This window comes from Schistocerca cancellata, chromosome 1 (genome assembly GCF_023864275.1).
Source record: "Schistocerca cancellata isolate TAMUIC-IGC-003103 chromosome 1, iqSchCanc2.1, whole genome shotgun sequence".
Lineage (NCBI taxonomy): Eukaryota > Metazoa > Arthropoda > Insecta > Orthoptera > Acrididae > Schistocerca > Schistocerca cancellata.
Genome location: NC_064626.1, coordinates 519,008,906 through 519,034,542, shown reverse-complemented (window position 1 = coordinate 519,034,542; position 25,637 = coordinate 519,008,906). Strand labels below are relative to the sequence as shown.

The 25,637-nt window shown below is 38.5% G+C and overlaps 1 protein-coding gene across 2 annotated transcripts in view; it reads right to left on the bottom strand.

Moving 5' to 3' along the window:
• Positions 1 to 25,637, bottom strand: part of LOC126178807 (neurofibromin) — a 474,179-nt gene that overhangs the window by 443,759 nt on the left and 4,783 nt on the right. For both annotated transcript variants that reach the window (XM_049924560.1, XM_049924561.1), the window contains exon 2: positions 5,829 to 5,972. In XM_049924560.1, coding sequence (XP_049780517.1) covers positions 5,829 to 5,972 — 144 coding nt within the window. The remainder of the gene's footprint in view (positions 1 to 5,828; positions 5,973 to 25,637) is intronic.

The following is a 25,637-nucleotide window of genomic DNA, read 5'->3' as shown; positions in this document are numbered from 1 at the left end:
CCTACAGTCCTGATCTCTCCCCATACGATTATCGAACCTTCAGTCCCTTAAAAATGTTCTCTGAAGCATCAACAATTCCTGTCGGACTACCAAACAGGTATCTTCAACTGGTGTGTCAGTGGGATGATTGCCTCAATGTTCATGGCAATTTTGTCTGGTTAGCATACTGATTCTGCAGTGTGCAACCTTCAAACAGAAATTTTCAGATAGGCCCTTATAATACTGCACAATGTGTTTTGTTTTTCATTTATTTTATCGTGCCCTACAACTTACACTGCATGTATATCTGTGATGGTATATTATTGTATAGGTGGTATCACATGAACCATGTGCTTCCTTACTTCTCTCGGCTAAGGTCAGAGAGAGTATCGCTCAAAAGAGGCTGCGGTGCCAGTTGTGGAGGCTGTAGAAATAATTTGGGCCCAACATCAGCCGAAGTAACAACAACCGATGCCAGTTCATTCGGAACATTCAATCTGTACCACCATCTTAAAGCTGACATCATCCATGGGCCACTACCAGACCCTTCTTAAGCTTACTGGCCAACATCTAACTTCATATCGGAGCTCTGCTTGTTTCACAGGCCAAGTATCTGACGACATCACTCACAAGCCATCCCCAGCATAGGGCTCCAACCCCAACCACTTCAACAGCACTGGCACCACAAGAGTGCCACAACAGTAGAGGCCACGAATCCAGAACCCACAGTTATTCTGCTACACACTCAACACTTCAGTCGATTCAGAAATGGGCTTCACCATACGTATCTCGCTCTGATACTCTCAGTCTCTTGGTCCATTCCTTATTCAACAGTCACATACTTGAGGAGATCCATGTATCTTTTGAATCTCTTGTACCCACACAATTTTTTACTACTATGAAAAGACAAGTAGCTGTTTAATGCTGTTATCAAAAATCTCAAAAAGTTCTTGACAAACTTACTTATTACTTACATATTTTTAAAAGATACTCTAATAAAAGAAATTAAATTAAAAAAATTCAAAAATTCTACATTGACTTATTTCACATTTTTACATGATGCTCTAATATCAATGTGTGACCGACACTGGCTAAAGGCAAGTAGTTGTTTAACGTTGTTACCAAATTTCTTAAACCAATTTACTTCAAATGTTTACATGATACTCTAATAAACACTCAGATGGGCAAAGGCTACATTTTTTAAAATAAATCTTCTCTTCTTTTTCTTGTGGCTTTGTCCAACATTTTCGCACAGTCAGCAGGGTTATGGTCGGATTTGGCATGGTATTTGAAGGGGTGGCTGAATGCCCTTCCTGTCACCACCCCGTACACGAAATGATGATGATGATGATGATGATGAAATGGTGAGGACAACACAAACATCCAGTCTCGAGGCATAGAAAAATCCCCAACCTGGCTGGGAATCAAACTTGAGACCCCATGATCCAGAGGCAGCAAGGCCAGCCACTAGACCACGAGCTGCAGACACATTTTTTACAATAAATATAATGTATAAATATACAGCATGTCCCAACAAAGCATTAATAATGCTTGGTATGTTGAATGGGAATGCACACTGATCAGTTTTCAAGCAGGAGCCCGTATCCAGAAAAGTACAGAAGTGCAGCTTGGGCACTGGAGAATGTCAGAGTCTGAGATGGGTGTGCATTCCACATTACAGAAATAAATCCAATATGAGTAGCACAATATGCTGTCTACATTACAAATGGGTTCTGGACTGTGTACCTCCTAGAATGGCAGTGCTAAGCCTCATGCACGAGCCAGTAAGTGTGGTTGTCTTTTAAGTACTCCAGCCACTCCTTGTACTCGAGCAATAAGGTCCTCTGCTGATGTTACAGGTGAACCACACCATACTCTTCAGACTACCATACACAAAATAGTTGAGACATGTCAGATCTGCGCACTGTGCTGTCCATGGAACTGGTCCCCATTGGTTGGGATATGCCATGCTGAAGTGATTCTACACATTGACATCAAAGTGTGCTGGAGCTCTGTCATGTTGCAGCCAAATGTTCATCTGAACATTCAGTGGCATTACATCTAACAAGGTAGGCAAATCACTCTAATAATGTGAGATAGATCAGTCCTGTTAGTCAGTTGGGCAGTAGATATGGCCCAATAATACAGTCACCAATTATCCCAGGCCAGATGTTAACACCAACCATGTGCTGGTGATTTTGAATCATCTACGCAGGCACATTTTCGTCTGCCCAAACATGCATGTTATGCAATTTTAACATACCTTGTCTAGTAAACGTGCATTAATCCATGAATGCACCAAGCTTGGGAATTGTGGCTGGAGTATGCACTGTTGTAAATACTATGCGCAAACTGTACCCACCATGATTAATCCTTCTTCCGTAATGCCTGCACTTTCTGTGTGTGGTATGGATGGGGCCAGTGCTTACGGACAAGACCCCACAAGGCACTTTAATCTGTGTGCAGCACCTGTGCTACCTGCTGAATGCTGGTGGCTGGGTCCTGGGTCTGATCATTATCAGCACGTCCTCCTCCAACTGCAGTGCTCAAACTGAGTGTGAACAATCCGCATCACGTTTCGGCAGCTACCAGATGTCAAATAGTAGATTGGGGATAGTATTCACAAGTACCAAGCACAAAATGCTACTATTTTACAATGGACACACCTCAGGTAGAAAATACTTACATGCAACTTTCTGTCATCTCAGAGTTATCTATCAATGTCCACAAATATGGAATGATGTGGGGAATGTCTGTTTGGAAAATGTTATGCATACAGTCTTGCAGAAGCTCTCCCACTGCAATCCATTTTGCCGTAAGGAAGCAACATGTCGGTCATTTCTGCACCTGTGTACTTGTACATATCGCACTGCTGTCAACAATGATACTGCACTGGTAGACCAAATGAGTCTGTAGCATGGCGTGTACAAGGGCTGTGTGGAGAAATGTGGCATATACACAGGAATGTTATTAGGCTCAGGTTGTCCATCCACAGAACACAGATAGTTAAAGGACTGCATGTGTTTAATATTCAGACACCAAAATGAATTGTAACAAACAATCAACAGTCACTCTCAGACTGTGATGCTCCCCACCACTCAAGCTGTGCATTTCCAGATACAGGTTCCTTCTTGAAAACCGATCAGTTTGCCTTCCAACACAACATTCTAAGCACTGTCAGTGTTTTTTGAGACACTTTGTATATGTAATTTATAATGGGGAAATTTTGTCAGCAAAAATATTGAAAAGTTCTTGACCGATTTATTTCTGATTTTTCCACAATACTCTAATAAACATACAGACATAGTCTGTATACTTTTCTTAAACATTCTACAAGTTTTCTGTTAAAACCAAGTGTGAGAAAGAAAATGCAGTGCTGTGCTGTGAAAATGTGCAGTTTCATTTTCTTTCTCGCAGTCAGTTTTAACTATGACAGCTGGGCATTTAAATTCTCCACTATATATATATTCCTTCTCCTCATTTTTATACATGCAAACGTTGTTAAAAATTATGTACACAACCTCAGTTTTAACAGTAAACATGACAGTTGAATTTATGGATTATCAGCTTATGATTAGAATACTACCACAAAATCTGAACTGTACAAACTTTGTAATCTTAGCCATTCAGAGATTAAAACTATGCTAAGTACTGTCATCGAAGCTATTATGCTCATGTATCCAGTAGATGTTGAGGCCTCCCTCATACCTGAAGTACCAAAGATCCCATCCAAATTCACCCATTCACTTTAAGCGACTTCAATTCCCTATCAAGGTTTCATATGCTATACAAGGGTCAAGATCAAAGAGAGGGAGGAGGTGGAGGAGATGGACAAAGAGACAGGGATGAGGAGATTGCAGAGAAGGGGGAGCAGGAGGTTAGGAAATAAATCCAATTCCCATACATATTTAGTAGTTGTGGTGCATTGCTGCATTCACTAATATGTTACGTGGATTGCACATGGCAGCAAGTAAATTTTGCACATCACTGGAATATTTTTGTATTTCCCACAAATAATCTTTAGTTTCCCAAAATCTGTCAGCAGAGGAAATGACTACTACTTGTTTTGCATGTAGTTGGAGGTATAAGCTTATTCTGTTTCATTATCTTCATTGACCTGATCAACAAATACGTAACTTTCGTCTGAGAACAGTCATTAGTTACTGACGTCCATTACACACTTATTTTACATGCCTTGTAACTGCACTTTTTCCAGCTAAGGACATTACAGCTTTAGAGTTCGAGTGTTAAATTCTTCTTTCTATATTGTCTTCTCATAAACATATTTGCATTTATGAATCATGTAGCTGCAGTCAGTGTTTTGAGGCACCCAAACAGCCACTGTCAAGATCATCTGAGATTTATTAGCAGCAAATAGCTAGTCTTAAAAAATTACTACTTTTGTTTCATGTCCTTCTTCCAGGTCAACTGCTTCTGCAGCTTTTCACATACTTAATTCCATAACCCGATGTAAAACTTTACCGTAATCTTAAAATTTTGTCAGTTTACACTAACACATTCTGACTGTAATTTATTTACTAGTATAATAGGAAATTTCCTTCAAATATCACAAGTATGTACTAACATTATATTTTTAGCTCAGTAGTATTTTATTAAGTTTTATTTGCTGGAGAAGCAAAACATTTTACTTACTTTATGTATTAAATGCTCTCTTGTTTTAACTAATCACACAATACCTAACCATATTTAAAACATTTTTTTTTTTTATTTTAAAATCAGTATTGCCTATCCTTCACGCTGTTTGAAGTTTGATGAACTCATTCATATTTCAATGGCTGAAATGATGATGCAACTATGTAATTTTTGCACCTAATATTTACAGTAATTCATGACAACATTTTTACAATCTTCCAAGTATTTTTCTGCTGCTACTGCTCCCATTAACAAATTAAATAAATACCAGTGCTTCAAATGTATCAACTCAACCTCTCTCTTCTTCAACAGCACTGTACAAAACACAGTGTGAATGGTTCTGTTTTTATCATTTGAACATTGTCCGCCCCCGGTAGCTGAGTGGTCAGCGTGACAGAATTTCAATCCTAAGGGCCCGGGTTCGATTTCCGGGTGGGTCGGAGATTTTCTCCACTCAGGGACTGGGTGTTGTGTTGTCCTAATCATCATCATTTCAGCCCCATCGACATGCAAGTCGCTGAAGTGGTGTCAAATCGAAAGACTTGCACCCGGCAAACAGTCTACCCGACAGGAGGCCCTAGTCACATGACATTTATTTATTTATTCTAACATTTATATTTAAAAGTTTTGCTCTGCACAGATTCCTGATATCAGCGGAAAATAAGCAGCAAAAATAATACCTGTGATTGTATGTTGCTACACTGCGTTCGCATCAATATTTCTTTTTCCTCATCTCACATACAAAAAGCTACATTTAAATCAGCCATTTTCCTTCCTATGGTTTTGGCATTCTTAGCAGACTTCTACAACCTGACCTTCAATATACCATTTGCACTCTACTGATTCCGTCACCAGTGTTCATTTTACTCCACTCCCTATGGCAGCACATTGATCATTCTCTTCTTACAGTAGCACATTTCCATATTCATTTACCATTTTTCTCATCTCATTACAAACCTACTCATGTTAGATGCCGCCACACAGGAATCTTCTGTATCTTGCTCTCTACAGTGAAGAAATAATTGATGATCTGAACAGTTAGATTAACTGATTTATCTGCTCAACGTGAATCAGTTTCAAGTCAATCTAGTCATATTATAGTACAATTACATTAAGTTTGATAAACTCAAATATACATGGAAGACTGTAAGACAAACAAAAGAGTAACTGAAATCAATCATATAATTTTAACTTACCATTTCATTTACACGTTGTAGGATTTTTGTGAGCCCTGAAATAACTAAAGAAAATCTGTATCTGCTTATCTGGATAAGACATTTCTTGTTCTGTTCTTCATTTATCCGAGAATGTGTAGTTTGAGGCCCGGTTCGACATGGCAACTGAAATTCAACAAGAAGAAGAAAATATGCAATTGCTACTTCATTTATCAGACAATTTTAGACAATTATAATTACAGTGCAATATTAAAAGATGACTGTATGATATTTCATGGAATTCAAAATGTAATTATAAAGCCTATTCCAAGTCAAACATTAAACAGAGTTAGAGGGGCAGTGCTTTTACTGTTGTGGGAATTTCTTTCATATTATGGCACAAGAACGAACTCTATGGTTCACTTCTTAAATTAAGTTACAATCACACACCTTCAATCCTTTGAAAATAATAAAATAACACAATGCAAACTAGAACATCACATATAAAATACAGTAAATTTCTGACCATCAAAGGAATCCTTTCTTTGTCTCAGTCACCAACCTGACTTGCCCTAAATCCCACCCCAGAGTCTTCCATAGTTCTCGCTCATGCTGTAATTTAGCGTTCAAGTAGAATAAATTCACCCACAAGTAGGAGACGAATTCTTGCCATCCACATTGGCTAAATGCATCTTTCTGCTCTAAAGGAGCAGCCACTTTAGTTGTCCATCAACAGTTGGTGAATACACTGCAGTTATTATTTTTCCATGATGAATAGGTCTTTACTGGGATTTACTCTACATCATAAGGCTAAATGAAAAGCTGCTTGATAAATGAACTGTGAAACACACACCACTGAAGTGGTGTCAGAACAAATGGCTTGCAACCAGCTGGGAGCCTCACAACATTTTTTTAATTGCCACACCTGTTGTATAAAGTAACTCATCACTGTCTCTGAGCACACTAATTTTAGGTACAGTAACCCTGAGTCAAAGGTGTGAGAATGTGTGTAAAGTCATTTACATCATAAGTGACAAATGAGAGAGTTGAGCATGTCCCCTATTGTGTGCTGGCCACTTTCAGAGGACAGTACTTCTGTCCTCTCTCCCATACAGGTACGGGTAATGTTATGCTGCACACACTTCACTGTCATCTTCTACAGCCGGTCTTATGTTTTTTACAAGACTAACTTGACTTATTGCTTTCAGTGCCTTTTTTTACTGTCAACAGGATCAATTCAGTGCTGGAGTGCTTTTTATAACAAATAATTTTTATTTAAGTAAATAAGATTTTGGTTTCCTCTTTCAACTCATAACACTTCAGTGGACAATTAGGAATAAGGTTATGAAGAGACGTGGCACTCATATATGGAGAGTAGAATTCAAATTACCATTAATCATCCCAATTTAGTTATTAATTATGAGCTCATTTCCTTCGGAAATCTAGCTATTTGCATTTATAATTGCTTGAGCAGTACAGGATGTCCCAATCAAACCTTCCTTATTTCAAGGACCCAGGAGAGAAAAACCACAGTAGATACGACAATGAAAAATGCACCACATTCTACAGCATCTCAAAGAATTCGTATTCCCACATCAGAAGTGAAAAGTATTGTCACCAGAGTGCAGCATGGTTGCATGAACTGAAAATGGTGACTCCACAGCAGCGTGCGTAAGCAGTAGTGTGGTTTCCAGAAACAAAATCGCCGATTACTGTGCAATAAGGAATAATATAGGAAGTTTCTGGCAACAGGAAGTGTTCCCGAGACATTCTGGCACTGCACATTACGGAGTTTCAGAGGAGACAGTGGAGGGCATCAGACAAACGGTTCTCAGAAGCCCAGGTGAGTCAGTTCGTCAAGCATCTAGGCAACTTGATGTACCCCAATCAACACTGCATCATGTAGTTCACCAGCGTCTTCATATGTGTGCTAACAAAGTGCAAATTCTGCAACATCTGACACCAAACGAAAACCATGCCAACAACAATTTGCAGCGGATATGCTGCAGCATATTGATATATGGAGCCCTCATGAACCATTACCTTCCCATTGGTGGGGATGAATGCTTGCGTGCCTCAGCGATACAGTTAGCCGTACAGTAGATGCAACCACAATGGAGGGGTATCTGTTGAGAGGCCAGACAAACGTGTGGTTCCTGAAGAGGGGCAGCAGCCTTTTCAGTAGTTGCAGTGGCAACAGTCTGGATGATTGACTGATCTGGCCTTGTAACACTAACCAAAACAGCCTTGCTGCGCTGGTATTGTGAACGGCTGAAAGCAAGGGGAAACTACAGCTGTAATTTTTCCCAAGGGCATGCAGCTTTACTTTGTGGTTAAATGATGATGGCGTCCTCTTGGGTAAAATATTCAGGAGGTAAAATAGTCCCTCATTTGGATCTCTGGGTGGGGACTACTCAGGAGGACGTTGTTATCAGGAGAAAGAAAACTTACGTCCAACTGGTCGGTTAATGGAATGTCAGATCCCTTAATCACAAAGGTAGTTTAGAAAATTTAAAAAGGGAAATGGATAGGTTAAAGTTAGATATAGTGGGAATTAGTGAAGTTTAGTGACAGGAGGAGCAAGACTTCTGGTCAGGTGAATACAGGGTTATAAATACAAAATCAAATAGGGGTAATGCAGGAGTAGGTTTAATAACAAATAAAAAAATAGGAATGCGGTTAAGCTAGCACAAACAGCATAGCGAACGCATTATTGTGGCCAAATTAGATATGAAGTCCATGCCTCCCATAGTAGTACAAGTTTATATGTCAACTAGATCCGCAGATGATGAAGAGATTGATGAAATTTATGATGAGATAAAAGAAATTATTCAGATAGTGAGAGGGAGACAAAAATTAATAGTCATGGGTGGCTGGAATTCGACAGTAGGAAAAGGAAGAGAAGGAAACATAGGTGAATATGGAATGGGGGTAAGGAATGAAAGAGGAAGCCGCCTGGTAGAATTTTGCACAGAGCATAACTTGATCATAGCTAACACTTGGTTCAAGAATCATGAAAGAAGGTTGTATACATGGAAGAAGCCTGGAGATACTGACAGGTTTCAGATAGATTATATAATGGTTCAAATGGCTCTGAGCACTATGGGACTTAACTTCTGAGGTCATCAGTCCCCTAGAACTTAGAACTACTTAAACCTAACGAACCTAAGGACATCACACACATCCATGCCTGAGGCAGGATTCGAACCTGCGACCATAGTGGCCACGCGGTTCCAGACTGTAGTGCCTAGAACCGCTCGGCCACCCCGGCTGGCAGATTATATAATGGTAAGACAGAGATTTAGGAACCAGGTTTTAAATTGTAAGACATTTCCAGGGGCAGATTTGGACCACAATCTATTGGTTATGAACTGTAGATTAAAACCTAAGAAACTGCAAAAAGGTGGGAATTTAAGGAGATGGGACCTGGATAAACTGACTAAACCAGAGGTTGTACAGAGTTTCCGGGAGAGCATAAGGGAAAGATTGACAAGAATGGGGGAAAGAAATACATTAGAAGAAGAATGGGTAGCTTTGAGAGATGAAATAGGGATGGCAGCAGAGGATCAAATAGGTAAAAAGACGGAAGCTAGTAGAAACCCTTGGGTAACAGTAAAAATATTGAATTTAATTGATGAAAGGAGAAAATACAAAAATGCAGTAAATGAAGGAGGCAAAAAGGAATACAAATGTTTCAAAAATGAGATCAACGTGAAGTGCAAAATGGCTAAGCAGGGATGGCTAGAGGACAAATGTAAGGATGTAGTGGCTTATATCACTAGGGGTAAGATAGATACTGCCTACGGGAACATTAAAGCGACTTTTGGAGAAAAGCGAACCACCTGCATGAATATCAAGAGCTCAGATGGAAACCCAGTTCTAAGCAAAGAAGGGAAATCAGAATGGTGGAAGGAGTATATAGAGGGTCTATACAAAGGCAATGTTCTTGAGGACAGTATTATGGAAATGGAAGAGGATGTAGATGAAGATGAAATGGGAGATATGATACTGCATGAAGAGTTTGACAGAGCACTGAAGGACCTAAGTCGAAACAAGTCCCCGGGAGTAGACAACATTCCATTAGAACTACTGATAGCCTTGGGAGAGTCAACCCTGACAAAACTCTACCATCTGGTAAGCAAGATGTATGAGACAGGTGAAATACCCTCAGACTTCAAGAAGAATATAATAATTCTAATCCCAAAGAGAGCAGATGTTGACAGATGTGAAAATTAACAAACTATCAGTTTAATAAGTCACGTCTGCAAAATACAAACGCAAATTCTTTACAGACGAATGGAAAAACTGGTAGAAGCCGACCTCGGGGAAGATCAGTTTAGATTCCACAGAAATGTTGGGACACGTGAGGCAATACTGACCCTATGACTTATCTTAGAAGATAGATTAAGGAAAGGCAAACCTACTTTTCTAGCATTTGTAGAATTAGAGAAAGCTTTTGACAATGTTTACTGGAATACTCTCTTTCAAATTCTGAAGGTGGCAGAGGTAAAATATAGGGAGCGAAAGGCTATTTACCCAGATGGCAGTCATAAGAGTCGAGGGGCATTAAAGGGAAGCAGTGGTTGGGAAGGGAGTGAGACAGGGTTGTAGCCTATCCCCGATGTTATTCAATCTCTATATTGAGCAAGCAGTAAAGGAAACAAATGAAAAATTTGGAGTAGGTATTAAAATCCATGGAGAAGAAATAAAAACTTTGAGGTTTGCCGATGATATTGTAATTGTGTCAGAGACAGCAAAGGACCTGGAAGAGCAGCTGAACAGAATGGACAGTGTCTTGAAAGGAGGATATAAGATGAACATCAACAAAAGCAAAACAAGGATAATGGAATGTAGTCGAATTAAATGGGGTGATGCTGAGGGAATTAGATTAGGAAATGAGACGCTTAAAGTAGTAAATGAGTTTTGGTATTTGGGGAGCAAAATAACTAATGATGGTCGAAGTAGAGAGGATCTAAAATGTAGACTGGCAATGGCAAGGAAAGTGTTTCTGAAGAAGAGAAATTTGTTAACATCAAGTACAGATTTAAGTATCAGGAAGTCGTTTGTGGAAGTATTTGTATGGAGTGTAGCCATGTATGGAAGTGAAACGTGGACAATAAATAGTTTAGGCAAGAAGAGAATAGAAGCTTTTGAAATGTAGTGCCACAGAAGAATGCTGAAGATTATATGGGTAGATCACATAACTAATGACGAGGTATTGAATAGAATTGGCGAGAAGAGAAATTTGTGGCACAACTTGACCAGAAGAAGGGATTGGTTGGTATGACATATTCTGAGGCATCAAGGGATCGCCAATTTAGTATTGGAGGGCACCGTGGAGGGTAAAAATCGTAGAGGGAGACCAAGAGATGAATACACCAAACAGATTCAGATGGATGTAGATTGCAGTAGGTATGGGGAGATGAAGAAGCTTGCACAGGATAGAGTAGCATGAAGAGCTGCATCAAACCAGTCTCTGGAATGAAGACCACAACAACAACATTGATATGGATGCCAGCTTCCTGGAAAGATGTTTATTCTCAGCTGAGGCAACCTTTTATCTGTCGGGAAGGGTTAATAGGTATAATGTTCGGATTTGGGGTTCGCAAAATCTGCATGTTGTCATTTAACATGTTCATGATAGCCCTAAACTAAACGTCTGGTGCGGTCTAATGCATGACAGGATTGTTGGACCATTCTTCTTTGCACAACAAACAGTGAATGGGTCAGTGTATCTAGACACGCTGGAGCAGTTTGTGTACCCTCAGGTTCAAGACTTGCAACACAACATCATTTTTCAACAAGATGGAGCTTCAAACACCTTGGTCAATGGCTGTTCGCTAGTTCCTGGACAGGAAATTTCCCAGTCGTTAGATCAGATGTGGAAGACCCATTGCCTGGCCACCACATTCACCCGACATTATGCAGCTTGATTTCTTCATGTGGGGATTCGTGAAGGACCACGTGTATGTGACCAAAGTGGACGATATTCCTATGTTGCGACATCGTATCACTAATGCGATTGCAACAATAACAGAGGAAATGTTACAAAGAACTTTGCAAGTAACTGAATATAGACCTGATATTCTTCGTGCTACAAATGGTTTACATGTAGAGGTGTAATGGTGATAAATAAATAAATTCTTCGAGATGCTCTACAATGTGGTGCACTTTTTATTGTTGTATCTACTGCGGTTTTTTTTTCCCGGGGTGTCTGAGATCAGGGATGTTTGAGTGGGACACACACACACACACACACACACACACACACACACACACACACACCAGGGATGTTTGAGTGGGACACACACACACGCACACACACACACACACACGCATTGAGGATTCTGCCTCGAGCGCTATTTCTGTAATATTACATTGCCATCAGTAGGGTTTCTCCTTATATTACGGAACAGCACAATTGATTGTTCATGCTCATGACTGTCTTATGTAGTACAGGTGGTATTTTTGGTGTCTACATCGTCCTCATGTAGTGTGCCACCCACATCTCTGCAGAATATGCACTTAAATAGGCCATTGACAGGTGCCACCATGAGCCCCACTATCTGCAAGGCTCACAGGATTCCTATGCTTGGGGCTACAGACGCCATCAGAGGATGCCATCTTTGCATCTCCTCACTGAATGCAAATGTATTTGTTTGCACTTTTTTTTTAAATGCTGCACACAGAGTTCTGTCCCAAGATCTCAGATGACTTGCACTGAGACTACTAAGCACCCTGCACTATGTTATTGATATTTCCAAAGCTATACAGTGATAAACAAATCATGTACACTGCTGGAACAGTTTCAAAATGGTCCAAACTTATGTATGTAATTCATGATTTTGTACATTTTTAAATAGATGTTTTATTCATTTATTACATGGTTGAATTGTTCACAATTTGCCCAGTTATCTCATACCAACTATGGACACAACACTGTGGGTCATCCATATGCAGTTACTCTTGCAGTAACCCTTGTCATCAATTCTCATACAGCAATCAATTCTGGCAGCACCATTTTCCCCTAATCATGGCAATCATACAGTATCACATGGAAAGCAAAGGATCTGCAGGACTTCAGATATCGATTGTTCCATGCATCAAATACCCATGTTTTGGTTGTGACAAAATGTGCTATTGTTCCACAGCTCACCTACCTTCCACCTGCCTTTTGCGTTGACTGCCAGCATTGTATCTGAGCACTTTCAATTCACTTGACAGAATTGTTACTTTTGCTGTGGTGAAAGGAGTGCTCTCCATCCAACACCACAATTATCTCTAATTCAGCTGCTAAGCTGCTGTGTTTATGGCAGACCATGAAGCCAAATATGGAAAAAGTACTTCATGGTCCCTGCAAATTAAGTTTCATAGACCATCAACCCTATATGGTCTTGGCAAGACCCTGATGGGAAGAAAGGCCAAATATAATGGCATGAGACAGCTGTATGTTACAAAAACTACATAGTGTTTCTAAATTGTGGTTTATTTGTCTCACAGCATACATAATCTAAATCATTTTATTCAGGTGCAGGAGACTTGTGATTGTGGTAAAATTTCACCATAAACAAAGCTGATGTTAACAGACAGCATCATAATAATGATACAATTTTTTATACATACATACAATAAAATCTAACACTTAATTACTCTTTGCTCAAACAATCATTTCATCCTCTATGAATTCTTCTATTGAGTAGTAGCATTTCCCCACAGAATCTTCTGTAGTCTCATTTTTAAAATTTCTGGCTTCATATTAAATTTGTTTTTGCCCATTAACTTGTTATATATTGTCACCCCACATACTGTGAAGTCCATGCATATAATTTCAACTGGTGTGTGGGTGCATAAAATTATTTTTATGTCTTATGTTATATGTATGGTTAAAATGATTCTTCTCAAATAATTTTTGTCTGCTGTGTAGGAAAATTATAATTTCATAAATGTATATGGTGGGAACAGTTCAGATTTGCAGTTTCCGAAATAATGGGTGACAAGGCTGTTTGCTGTGCAGTACACATGTATCGGACAATTTTCCTTTGCAGTTTCAGTATTTGACATACACTACTTGAACTTCCCCAGTAAATTATCCCATATCTAATGACAGATCCAAAATAATTATGATAAGCAGTTTTTCGTGTACTCAAGTCAGTGGAATTTGCCAGTATTTGCACTGCAAATGCAAAACTGCTTACTTTATTTGACAGGAAGTCAATTTCAATATAATCATAAGGTATGATGCTGTAAACAGCATGAAGGTGTGTATTTTGTGCTATTCTTGACATCACAAATACACAATAGCAATATTTAAGCACAACAGGTGCAAATACTTCGCAGATACCTGAAAATGAATACTTGGGAGGTAACAAATCATACAATATGGACAAATCTTGAAGTTGTAAAAGTTTATGAAATTCTTTCATCCGGATCAGGGAATACGAGAAAGAGACTTGCAAATGTACAAGTTGTGACGGGCTGCAAAACAGAAGAGCTGAATCACATGGAAGTAAATGGGAAGAGAATATATGGGAAGCAGGAATGAAACAGGAAGTGCAAATGCGAAGACCACAAAATAAATTTTTGCAAAAAGATTTGTTGGGCACTAGGTGTTAGGGAAAAGGAACAAGAAGAGGTATAATGATAAACTGTAACAAACAGAAAAGTAGAAGAAGTAAGGTATGAAGAGGGGTAAGAAAAATAGAAAAAAATGAAATAAAATTTAATAATTAGGCAAATTTCCATACAGATGTAGAGTGCAAAGGAAAAGGTAGACAGATGATGCAGAAGGTAAATAAAATAAGACAGGTAAGAAGCGAAGAACGAAGACCCAGCGCAAATCGCGACTGTGTGAGGCGACAAACCAGTGTATGTTGGTGACTATTGGAAGTATTAGTCTTAGAGGAGTGGATGAATATAACTTACACAGCGGAACAGCTGCTATTAATACGTTTCATCCTGTTTGTTAAATAGGACCTTGGTCCTTACGCAAGTGTGCAGCCTAATTATAAATCTTGTTCTACGCACCTTATCTTATTGCATGTTCCCACTCCATCAGTAGAAAAATATATGGAAACACAAGACGGGCAACCCGTGAGAGCACATGTGTGATCTGTCAACTGATAAGTGAGTTTTGTCCTGTGTTTACACTGGCATCACCACTACCACATTGAAAAGTAATAAATAAATTACGTATGCTGGCAGCACAGTATTTTGTTGCTAAGCTATTTGTGAAATTTAGCAGTAGTCACATGGTATCTATACACCCTTCTCCCTTTTGATTTTTTTTCCCCCTTTCTTCCTGAATTTTCTGTTTATATTCTTCATCATGTTTTTCTCTCTGCCTTTATACTTTAGTTCAACTCATTCTTAATTATATTTTGTTTCACATTTTCTCTTTTCCTCATTACCCTGTAACCCCTCTTCCTCTCACTCCTCTTTTTTCCCCTTTTAATTCAGTCTATTCTTCCCATCCTCTTTCATTCCTTTACCCATGTTTGCATCACATTCTTCCTTTGTTAACTTTTCCTTTACTTTTCTTTTTAATATTTACATCTTTTATTCACTTTTTATTTATGTCACATTAATTAATCTCCCATCTTTGTTTTGGTTATTTCTTAATCATTTTCTTCTATTGTAGCTCACATCTTCAATTGTATGTCACCTACTTCAAAACATTAGCACTCTACAATTTGAATTTATTCTTTTAGACTTAAAGCTGCTTTCTACTGATTGAGTGTAATGTCGTGCCTCCTGTCAAGGGTTTGGAGTGACTTTTCCTCCCTTTCAGCAGTCCTGTTCTTAGCTTTCTCATAATTCTTTGATTTGATTTCTTTATTAATCCATGAAACAATTTACATTGTATGGATTTTGTCATTGAATAACAAACAATTTAGCAGTTTAAATTTTTTTCCTACACAATAGTTGAAAGTGAAATTTTCTTATAGTCTAATTTACATTTTTCAGTCTTATATAATTATTATTTCTCCATATAATTTAGCACAGAACTTTCAGATTTTAAGTAATCTTTTTTAATTCAAGTACTCCATTACTGTATAGTAACTTTTATGTCTTTTATGTTTTGCGGTAATTTATTATATAATTTGATGGCATTGTACAGTAGACTCTGTTGTATTTTAACTTTATTTTTTCTATCCAATTGCAAATTAATGCAGTTACTAGTTTCGTAACCATTTACAGAACCATTGTTAACATAGTGTTCAATAATTTTTTTAATGTACATAACATTCTGAAACATATATTCACATTGGACAGTTAAGATTTCCAGCATTTTAAAAAGTTCAAGGCAGTGAGCCATGCTGCCACTCTTGATCATTAAATGTACTGCTCTTTTCTGCAATTTGAATATAGCTTCGATATTTCTCCTGTTCACTCCCCAGAATATTATCCCATAACTAATAACAGGATGGATATACGCAAAGTATACTGATCTAATACATGAAATTCCAAAAACCAAAGACCCAGTTGTATTTTAATTTGTGTGACTGTCAGTGCTATTCCACTTGATACTATTTGAAACTGTGGTAAGTAAGCATTCCTATTCTTTCTAAATTTTGTTCATTCTAAATATTGTTAGGGATCACTTTTCTACTTTCAATTTGAATGTATTTCCATGTACACACAGAAGAGCTCAGATGTGAGAGAAATAGTATTCCATCAATTTTCTTGCAATGTGAAAGAATATGATGAAGTAAATTATAATGAGACTTGATTCTACATATGACAAAGAGCAAAGTACACTACACAAAACTAAGCATGGAGAAGTAACCTGTTAGGGTAAATGGCTGAAAATTTTCAGAGCCATAATCTCATTACAGCAAGCTGCCAGAACCTAGTAGATTATACATAATTAGTTTTGATTCAGTTGTGGGGATGTACCCATTAAATGTCCAATAATTTCTTGGCTGTGGTTTACATTGTGGTGTAACATGTTAATTTGCTGTTTTTAATACGAAATATACTCATCATCATCAGTTATCTGCTATATTAGCAGGTCCTTTCCCTCTCCATTTTCTGTGATCCATTGCTTCCTTCTTAAGGCTGCTGTATGTTGTACCGTCCATCATGTCATCCAGTAACTGGAATCTCTTCCTTCCTCGCTTCCTTTTCCCTTCTACATAACCTTTTAAAACTGTTTTTATCGGTCCGTCATTCTTTCTTAATATATGCCCAATCCAATTTCTTTTTCTTCTCTTTATTACATCTAGTAACTGTCTTTTCTCCCCTACTCTTCTCAGTACCTCTTCATTTTTTACTTTGTCCATCCAACTTATTCTTTCCATCCTGCGCCATGTCCAGATCTCAAAAGCCTCCAGCCTTTCCCTGTCTTTTTTCCTCATAGTCCATGTTTCAGTGCCATATAGAAGAACACTCCACACAAGACATTTTATGAGTCTCTTTCTGAGTTCTCTGTCCAGACCACTGCAGAAAATTCTCCTTTTCTTATATAAAACGCCTCTTATGCCATTGCTATCCTTGTTTTAATTTCTGTGGTGCACTTCCAGTTGGTGTCTACCCTGCTTCCAAGATACTTAAAATTTTGCACCTGTTCTAGTATTTCTCCATTCAGCATAATTTTTATTTCCTTATTTCCTCCTAGTGCCAATACCATTGTTTTATTTGTGTTAATTTTCATTCCCTATTTTTTTCCGTTAGTTGCAATGGTGTCCACCAAATCCTGTAATTATTTTTCCCCTGTGGCTAGAAGGACCATGTCATCAGCAAACCTCAAACACCCTACTCTTCTTCCTCCAATTTCTACTCCTTTGTTATCTAATGAGCATTGGTCAATCATATTTTCCAAGTAGAGGTTGAAAAGAGTAGGTGATAGACAGCATCCTTGTCTGACTCCTTTTCCTAGTTTGATCCAGTTTGTACTTTCTCCTCTCACTTTAACTGAAACTTTTTGATTAAGATATAATGAGTTTATAAGTCTTCTGGTTTTCCAATCCACTCTCTTTTCCCACATTATAGTCGCCAGCTTGTCCCAAACCACATTGTCAAATGCCTTTTCTAGATCGATGAAGCACAATAACCCTTTCTCCCAAGATTCGTAGGAGCCCTATTGCATCTCTGGTGCCCGTATTCCGTCTAAAGCCAAACTGCTCCTTGCCAAGATTCTCCTCCATTACTTTTTCAAGTCTTTTATTAATTATTCTTAACATCACTTTGGCTGCATGTGAAATGAGGCTGATTGTCCTGTGCTCGCTGCATTTTTTGGTTCCTTGTTTTTTCGGTAATGGAATCATTACTGTTGTCAGAAAGTCCTCAGGCCATTCACCACTGTCATATATTTTATTACATAACCTCAATATTTCTCTTATTCCATCTTGGTTCAAGCATTTTAGTATTTCTCCTGGTATTGCATCTGTACCTATCACTTTGCCATTTTTCATTGCAGCTATGGCAGACTTTACTTCTTCCATTATGATGGCTGGGCCTTTCTCATCATCACACTGTTGTGTGATTCAAGTTCCAGAGTTTCTGGTTTCCTATTTGTGTCGTATAGTTATTTTAGATATTCTTCCCATCTCTGGAGGACATCACCACGATCTTTGTACACTACCTCTTCGTCTTTACTCAAAATTTCCATAGTAGCACTTCCTGCTCTGTTTTGTTCCCATGTCATAGTCTTTACTCTGTTGTATAGCAAGTCGTATGTTCCCTACCTGTCCAGTTCTTCAATTTCATCACATTCCTCTTTTAGCCATTTTTTCCTAGCCTGCTCTGTTTCTCTTCGCAGTTCATTATTTAACCTTCGGTATATCTTTCTTGCATCTTCAGTGTTCTTGTTTTTCAATTTTCTTCTCTCCTCCATCTTGGAAATCATTTCTTGTGTGACCCATGGTTTTTTTTACCTTTTCCCTTTTACATATCCTATATTTTGCTGTCCTGCTTTAATGATTCCCTTTTTCAGCATATTCCAGTACTCGTTGGCATTATCAGGTGGTTCTTTGTCTCGTAATGTGTTTAGAAACACCCGAGACAGCATTTCTGTAATTTGTTCTTTGTTGGATCTTATCTTCTCTAAATCCCACTCCTTCACCATGGTCACCTTCTTCAGTTTTTTCATTCTTATTTCTATTTCTGCCATAAGTAAGTTGTGGTCACTATTAATATCTACACCTGGTAATGTGTGCACCTTCTTGATTCAATTCTTGTTTCTTTCTTCTACCAGTATACAATCGATTTGGTTTCTGTATTTATCCTCTGATGATTTCCAAGTGTAGAGCCTCCTCTTGTGGTTCCTGAACCATGTGTTTGCTACTATCAGCTGCCTTTCCCTGCAGAAGTCAATTAACCATTCACCTCTGTCATTTCTCTTTCCAAGACCATGACTGCCTACTGTGTTTCCCTCTTTCCCTTCTCCCACAATGGCGTTCCAGTCTCCCATTACTATCTTGCAGCACTTTTTATTTTCGTCCATTATTCTCTCTATTACATTGTACATTTCCTCTACAATTTGGTCATCATGTTCTGAAGTTGGCATATACACCTGGACAATCAGTAAATCTTTCAGCCTTACACCAATGACCCGGTCATTTGCATAGTCTACATATTCCACACATTTAGCCAATTCCTTTGTCATAATCATTCCTACTCCATTCATTCCTTTTACTTCTCCTCCTGAGTAATACAATACATATTCATCTGATTGAAACTCTCCATGTCCATTCCATCTTACCTCAGCAACTCCTACGAGGTCCAAATGATTATTTTCCATCTCTCTTTTAAGGTTTTCTAGTTTTCCTGCTTGTAGCAGAGTTCTAACATAAGATAATCTGCGGTGGTATTCCACTGCCTTCCGCAGTTCTGGAGGCCGCCTTTAACATGGGATACAGACGCCTTTTGCAGCCACCCGCTCTGGGTCAGATGCTGCATGAGAAGTATAGCTTGGAAAATGAAAGACCCCTCGCCCTCGAAACCTAATAGCGTCAGGGTCGGAAAAGAACAAGAGCTGGCCGAGAGTGGCCAGATAGGAAAGATAAAAGTGAGGAGCCTGGCATAAGTAAGTGGAAGCAATGACAGGATTCAGCTCAGAGCCACGTGGTCACCAGCCACGTATCACTAGGTGTGACTCCATGAGGAAATATACTACTGCATTCAAATTACCACTCACACACATATGTCAAACTGTGTGACCAGGCACAGAATACTGAATCAAAAAACCACAAAGTACTTTCAGAAATGCAGTAGCTGTTTGTTGTTGTTGTCGCTGTGGCCTTCAGCAGTCCAATTGCTGATTTGATACAGCTCTCCATGCTACTCTATCCTGTACAAAACTCTTCATTTCTGAATAACTGCTGCAACCTACATACTTCTGAATCTGCATTCATTTCTTGGACTCCCTCGACAATTTTTACCCCCATACTTTCCTCCAATACTAAACTACTGATCCCTTGACGTCTAGTCAGGCTGTGCTACAAATTTGTTTTCTCCCCAATACTTACTTACTTAAGTACCTCCTGAACAGTTAAGTGATCTACCCATCTAATCTTCTGTAGAAACATATTTCAAAATCTTCTATTCTCTTCTTGTTGAAACTGTTTATCATCCATGTTTCACTTCTATAAATGGCTATACTCTGTACAAACAGTTTCAGAAAAGACTTCCTGACACTTAAATCTATATTCAATGTTAACAAATTTCTCTTCTTCAGAAAGGCCCTTCTTGCCAGTGTCAGTCTATATTTTATAATCTCTCTGTCATGACCACCATCTGTTATTTTACTACCCAAATAACAAAACTCATCAACTATTTTGAGTGTCTCATTTCGTAATCCAATTCCCTCAGCATCACATGATTTAATTCGACTACATTCCATTATATTTGTTTTGCTTTTGCTGACAGTCATCTTATATCCTCCTTCCATGACACTGTCAATTCTGTTCAACTGTTCTTCCAAGTCCTTTAGTGACTCTGACAGAATTACAATGTCATTGGCAAACCTCAAAGTCTTTATTATTCTCACTGAACTTTAATTTCTACTCCATTTTTTTTTTGTTTTTGTTTTCTTTACTGCTTGCTCAGTGTACAGATTGAATAACATCACCGATAGGCTACCATTGTCTCACTCCCTTCTCTGCCACTGCTTCCCTTTCATGCCCCTAAGCTCTTGCCATCTTGTTTCTGTACAAGTTGTATTTAGTCATTTGCTGTCTGTATTTTACTCCTGCTGCTTTCAGAATTTCAACACTGTCAAGAGCTTTCACTAATTTTTCAAATGCTGTAAGCATAACATATAGTCTAAGATAAATCGTAGCATCAATATTGTCCTGCGTGCTCCTACATTTCTCTGGAATCCAAACTGATCTTCCCCATCTTCTACTAATTTTTCCATTCTTCTGTAAAGAATCTGAGTCAGTATTTTGCAACCATGACACATTAAACTGATAGTTTAGTAATGTTCACACCTTTCAGCAGCTGCCTTCTTTGGAACTAGAATTATTACATTCTTCTTGAAGTCTGAAGGTATTTTGCTGTCTCATACGTATTGCACACCAGATGGAAGAGTTTTATCATGACTGGCTTCTCCCAAGGCTATCAGTAGTTCTGACACAATGTCATCTACTCCCAGGCCCTTGTTTTGGCTTAGGTCTTCCACTGCTCTATTACATTCTTCTTGCAGTATCATATCTCCCATCTCATCTCGATCTATGCCTTCTTCCAGTTCTACAACACTGCCTTCAAATTCATCTATCTTGTACAGACCCTCTATACACTCCTTCCATCTTCAGCTTTCCCTTCTTTACTTAGGACTGGTTTTCCATCTGAACTCTTGATATTCATACCGCTGCTTCTCTTTTCTTCAAAGGCCTCTTTAATTTTTCTGTGGGTAGTACCCGCCTTTTCCGTAGTGATATATGCTTTTAAATCCTTACATTTGCCCTCTATCCATTCCTGCTTAGCCATTTTGCACTTCTTACCAATCTCTCGTATCCAGTCTCCTTTCCCCTTTTGCCCGATTCATTTTCATATTTTCGCCTTTCATCAATCAAATTCAATATCTCTTGTGTTATCCAAGGATTTCTTGTAGGCCTTGTCTTTTAACCTACTTGATCATCTGCTGCCTTCAGTATTTCGTCTCCCAGCTATCCATTCATCTTGTACTGTACTCCTTTCCCTGTTCTAGTCAGTCATTGCCTAATGCTCCCTCTGAAACTCTCAACAATTCTGATTCTTTCAATGTATCAATGTCCCATCTCTTTAATTTCCTAATTTTTTTCAATTTCTTCAGTTTTAGTCTACAGTTCATAAATTGTGGTCAGAGTCCACATCAGCCCCTGGAAATGTCCTATAATGTAAAATCTGGTTCAAAAATCTCTGTCTTAGTATTATATAAGCAATCTGAAACCTTCTGGTGTCTACAGTCTCTTTCACATACACAACTTCTTTCATAATAACAAGTTCGTTTGTGTGACCATTCTTTCATAATTCTTAATCCAAGTGTTAGCTGTGATTAAATACTACCCTGTGAAGAAATTTTAGCATGTGGCTTCCTCTTTCATTCCTTTCCCCCAGACTGCATTCACCTACTATTTTTCCTTCTCTTCATTTTCCTACTATTGAATTCCAGTCCCTCATCACAATTAAACTTTTGTCGCTTAACTACCTGAATAATTTCTTTCTCATCACACATTTCTTCAATCTCTTCATCATCTGCACGGCTAGTTGGCTTATAAACTTTTACTACTGTGGCTGGTGTGGGCTTCATGTCTATCTTGGCTACAATAATGTGTTCACTTACCTGCATTCCTGTTTTCTTATCCACTTTAAAAATCACTCCTGCTTTACCCCTATTTGATTTTGTATTTATAAACCTGCATTCACCTGGCCACAGCTCCTGTCCCTCCTGCCACGGAACTTCACTATTTCCCACTATATCTAACTTTCTACCTATCCATTCCCCTTTTTAAACCTTTTAACCTAGCTGCCTGATTAAGGAATCTAACATTCCACACTCTGATGTGTAGAACACTAGCTTTGTTTCTTGTGATGATGACATCATCTGAGTATTCTCTGCCCCGAAATCTGGATGGGGGACTATTTTTCCTACGGAATATTTTATCCAAGAGGATGCCATCATCAACATACAGTAGAGCTACATTCCCTCGCAAAAAAATTCCGGCTGTAGTTTCCCCTTGCTTTCAGCCATTCACAGTACCACCACAGCACAGCTGGTTTGGTTGATGCTACAAGGCCAGATCAGTCAATCATACAAACTGTTGCCTGTGCAATGACTAAAAAGGCTGTTGGCCCTCTTCAGGAACCACGCGTTTGTCTGGCTTCTCAAAAGAAACCCCTCCTTTGTGGTTGCATCTACAGTACGCCTATCTGTATTGCTGAGGCAAGCAAACCACCCTCACCAAAGGCCAGGTCCATAGTTCATGTGGGGGTGGGAGAATATTTGCTTGCAAAGAGTTAAAAAGCTAGAAGTGCTAAGTAAAAATCTGGACTGTGAAATTTTAGTAACATGAATGGATTCGTAATTAGACCTTCAACTTTGGTGCATACTTCTGCAACATCCATGATGTGTGTTATGGATCAGACCAAAGAACATGTGTCCAGAAGAGTTAAAAAATATTGGTCACTGTCTGTATTGTTAGGTAGTTACATGTTCCATCTCAATGATTATTTTATTGAAACAATGTAGAATCAGTCCATTTACAGGTTAGGTATACTGTGTTCACATTACAGAACACATTATTTTTTTGTTTTGCTACCTGTCAGATTTTTATGTTATTGGGAAAATGATCAAAAATTTTTATTGCTACATATGAGCTCCTTTCTGAGCCATTGACAGCTTTAATAATGGGTAATAGATGTCATGTTTTCCTCTAGTGTTGTAGGTGAGAACGTCACTATTCTTCCCAAATTGTGATGGATTATTTATGACAAATTTCATTAGTGGATGTAAGTATTGTGATGATGCAGTTAGAATGCCTAACTTCTTGAAGGGATACCTACTTGATGACCTTGGGTTAACACCACTTATTATTCTCACTGCTTACTTCTGTGCAATCAATACTTTTTTGTAAGTGGTTAGTTAAGCCAGATTACTCCATACGACGATATTGAGTGGAAAAATGAGAAATATGTCATGAGACTCATTCATTTATTTCCAAGACTAACAATTATATGAAGAGTAAGTAGCTGTACTTCACTGTCCGAGAAGTTCAGTAATATGTTCTTCCAGTTCAAGGTTTTATCAGTAAGTACACAAAAAAATTTCAAATGTTGCTTATCTTTGTCAGATATTTGCAATTTTGATGTTTGATTGTGCAGCTCAAGTGAGCCCAAACAAACAATGCTCATCAAAGCTTTCATGTTCTGCCCAGTTTTGCCGGTAACCGTCGATTTCTTTCCCCTTACAAACAAAGTGATTTTTAAACTGGAATTTTTAAATGCCTCTTCAATAGGGTGATCTCCAGTTAGTCTGGTGCAATATTAGCTTTATAAGTGCATACTGAATAGGACAGTAAAATGCACAGAATAACAATACCCCAGCAGCAAGAGTGCCTGTGACTGCTGGAGTCATGTTCATTCTTTTTGTTTTATTAACCTTGTTACTAAGTATTGATAAAACTAATACTGCACTAGACTAATTTGACGCAGGTCTATCAACAGGCACATAAATTTCAGCTTTAAAAATCATCTTGTTTGTAACAGGATACAAGCCCACACTTTCTGTCGATGTTGGGCGTCACATGAAAAACATGATGAGAAGTATTTGCTTGGGCTGACTCCAGCTAGGCAGTCCAAAAACCAGAATAGCAAACATATGTCGAAACATCAGATGAAATGCACTTGACAACTCCTATGAGGAACATCTGGTATATATATAATAGATGTTACTCACCACATAGGAAAGGTGTTGAATGGCAGACAGGAACAAAGAAAAAGATCGTTAGATATTATTCAGTTATCAGCGTTAAGTCCTTCATAAGATGATAACAAAATTCATACATGAACAGCCTCTGTCATCTCCTGGCACTAAAACCCGATTACGATTGTGTCTTTGCTACAGTGGGTAGTTGGGGTACAGAAGAGGAATATTATTATTATTATTATTATTATTAGTAGTAGTAGTAGTAGTAGTAGTAGCAGCAGCAGCAGCAGCAGCAGCAGTAGTAGTTTTATTCATCCGTAGATCCCTTTTAGAAGAATACTGGACATATATTGGTATTGCAATTTAAGGATAACAAAATACAGTAATTTACACACACAGGCATTTAGATACTTATAGGTCTAGTACAACAAGGCTGGGGCACATATTTAGCCATGATCTCATAGTAGCAACCATCCCAGCATGTGCCTAAAGTAATTTATGTAAAATGAAAATGACTGGATGAAGACTGGAGCTTCAACACTCCCATATACCCGATAGCTCTGTTTAAAAGTGTTACCTCATTCAGTTTATTCATATTGGATGGAGATATGGGACGGGGAGGGATGCTCCCACAGGTAGCACTGGCATCTTCCTCCATGCCTACATTGCATCCCTCCTCACAACACACCTCTCCTAAACCCACGTTATCCACCCGATCACAGCTGCTCATCTCAGACCCACTCGCAGGCGGGCTTTTGTGTCCGGAGATGACACTGGTCATGTCTTTTTCATTGTGACTGTCGCCACTCTGCCTAGTCTACGTGCTGAGTAGCATCTATATTTGTCATTTTATTGGCATTACATCCAGGATCAATGACACCAACACACTCAGTGTAATCTGAAATGTTTGTATGTATTGGACAATGGAAACTACCACTATGGCATGCCTTCCATCAGTGCAGCCCCAGCATACAATTCTGAACTATTGAAAATACAGGTCCACA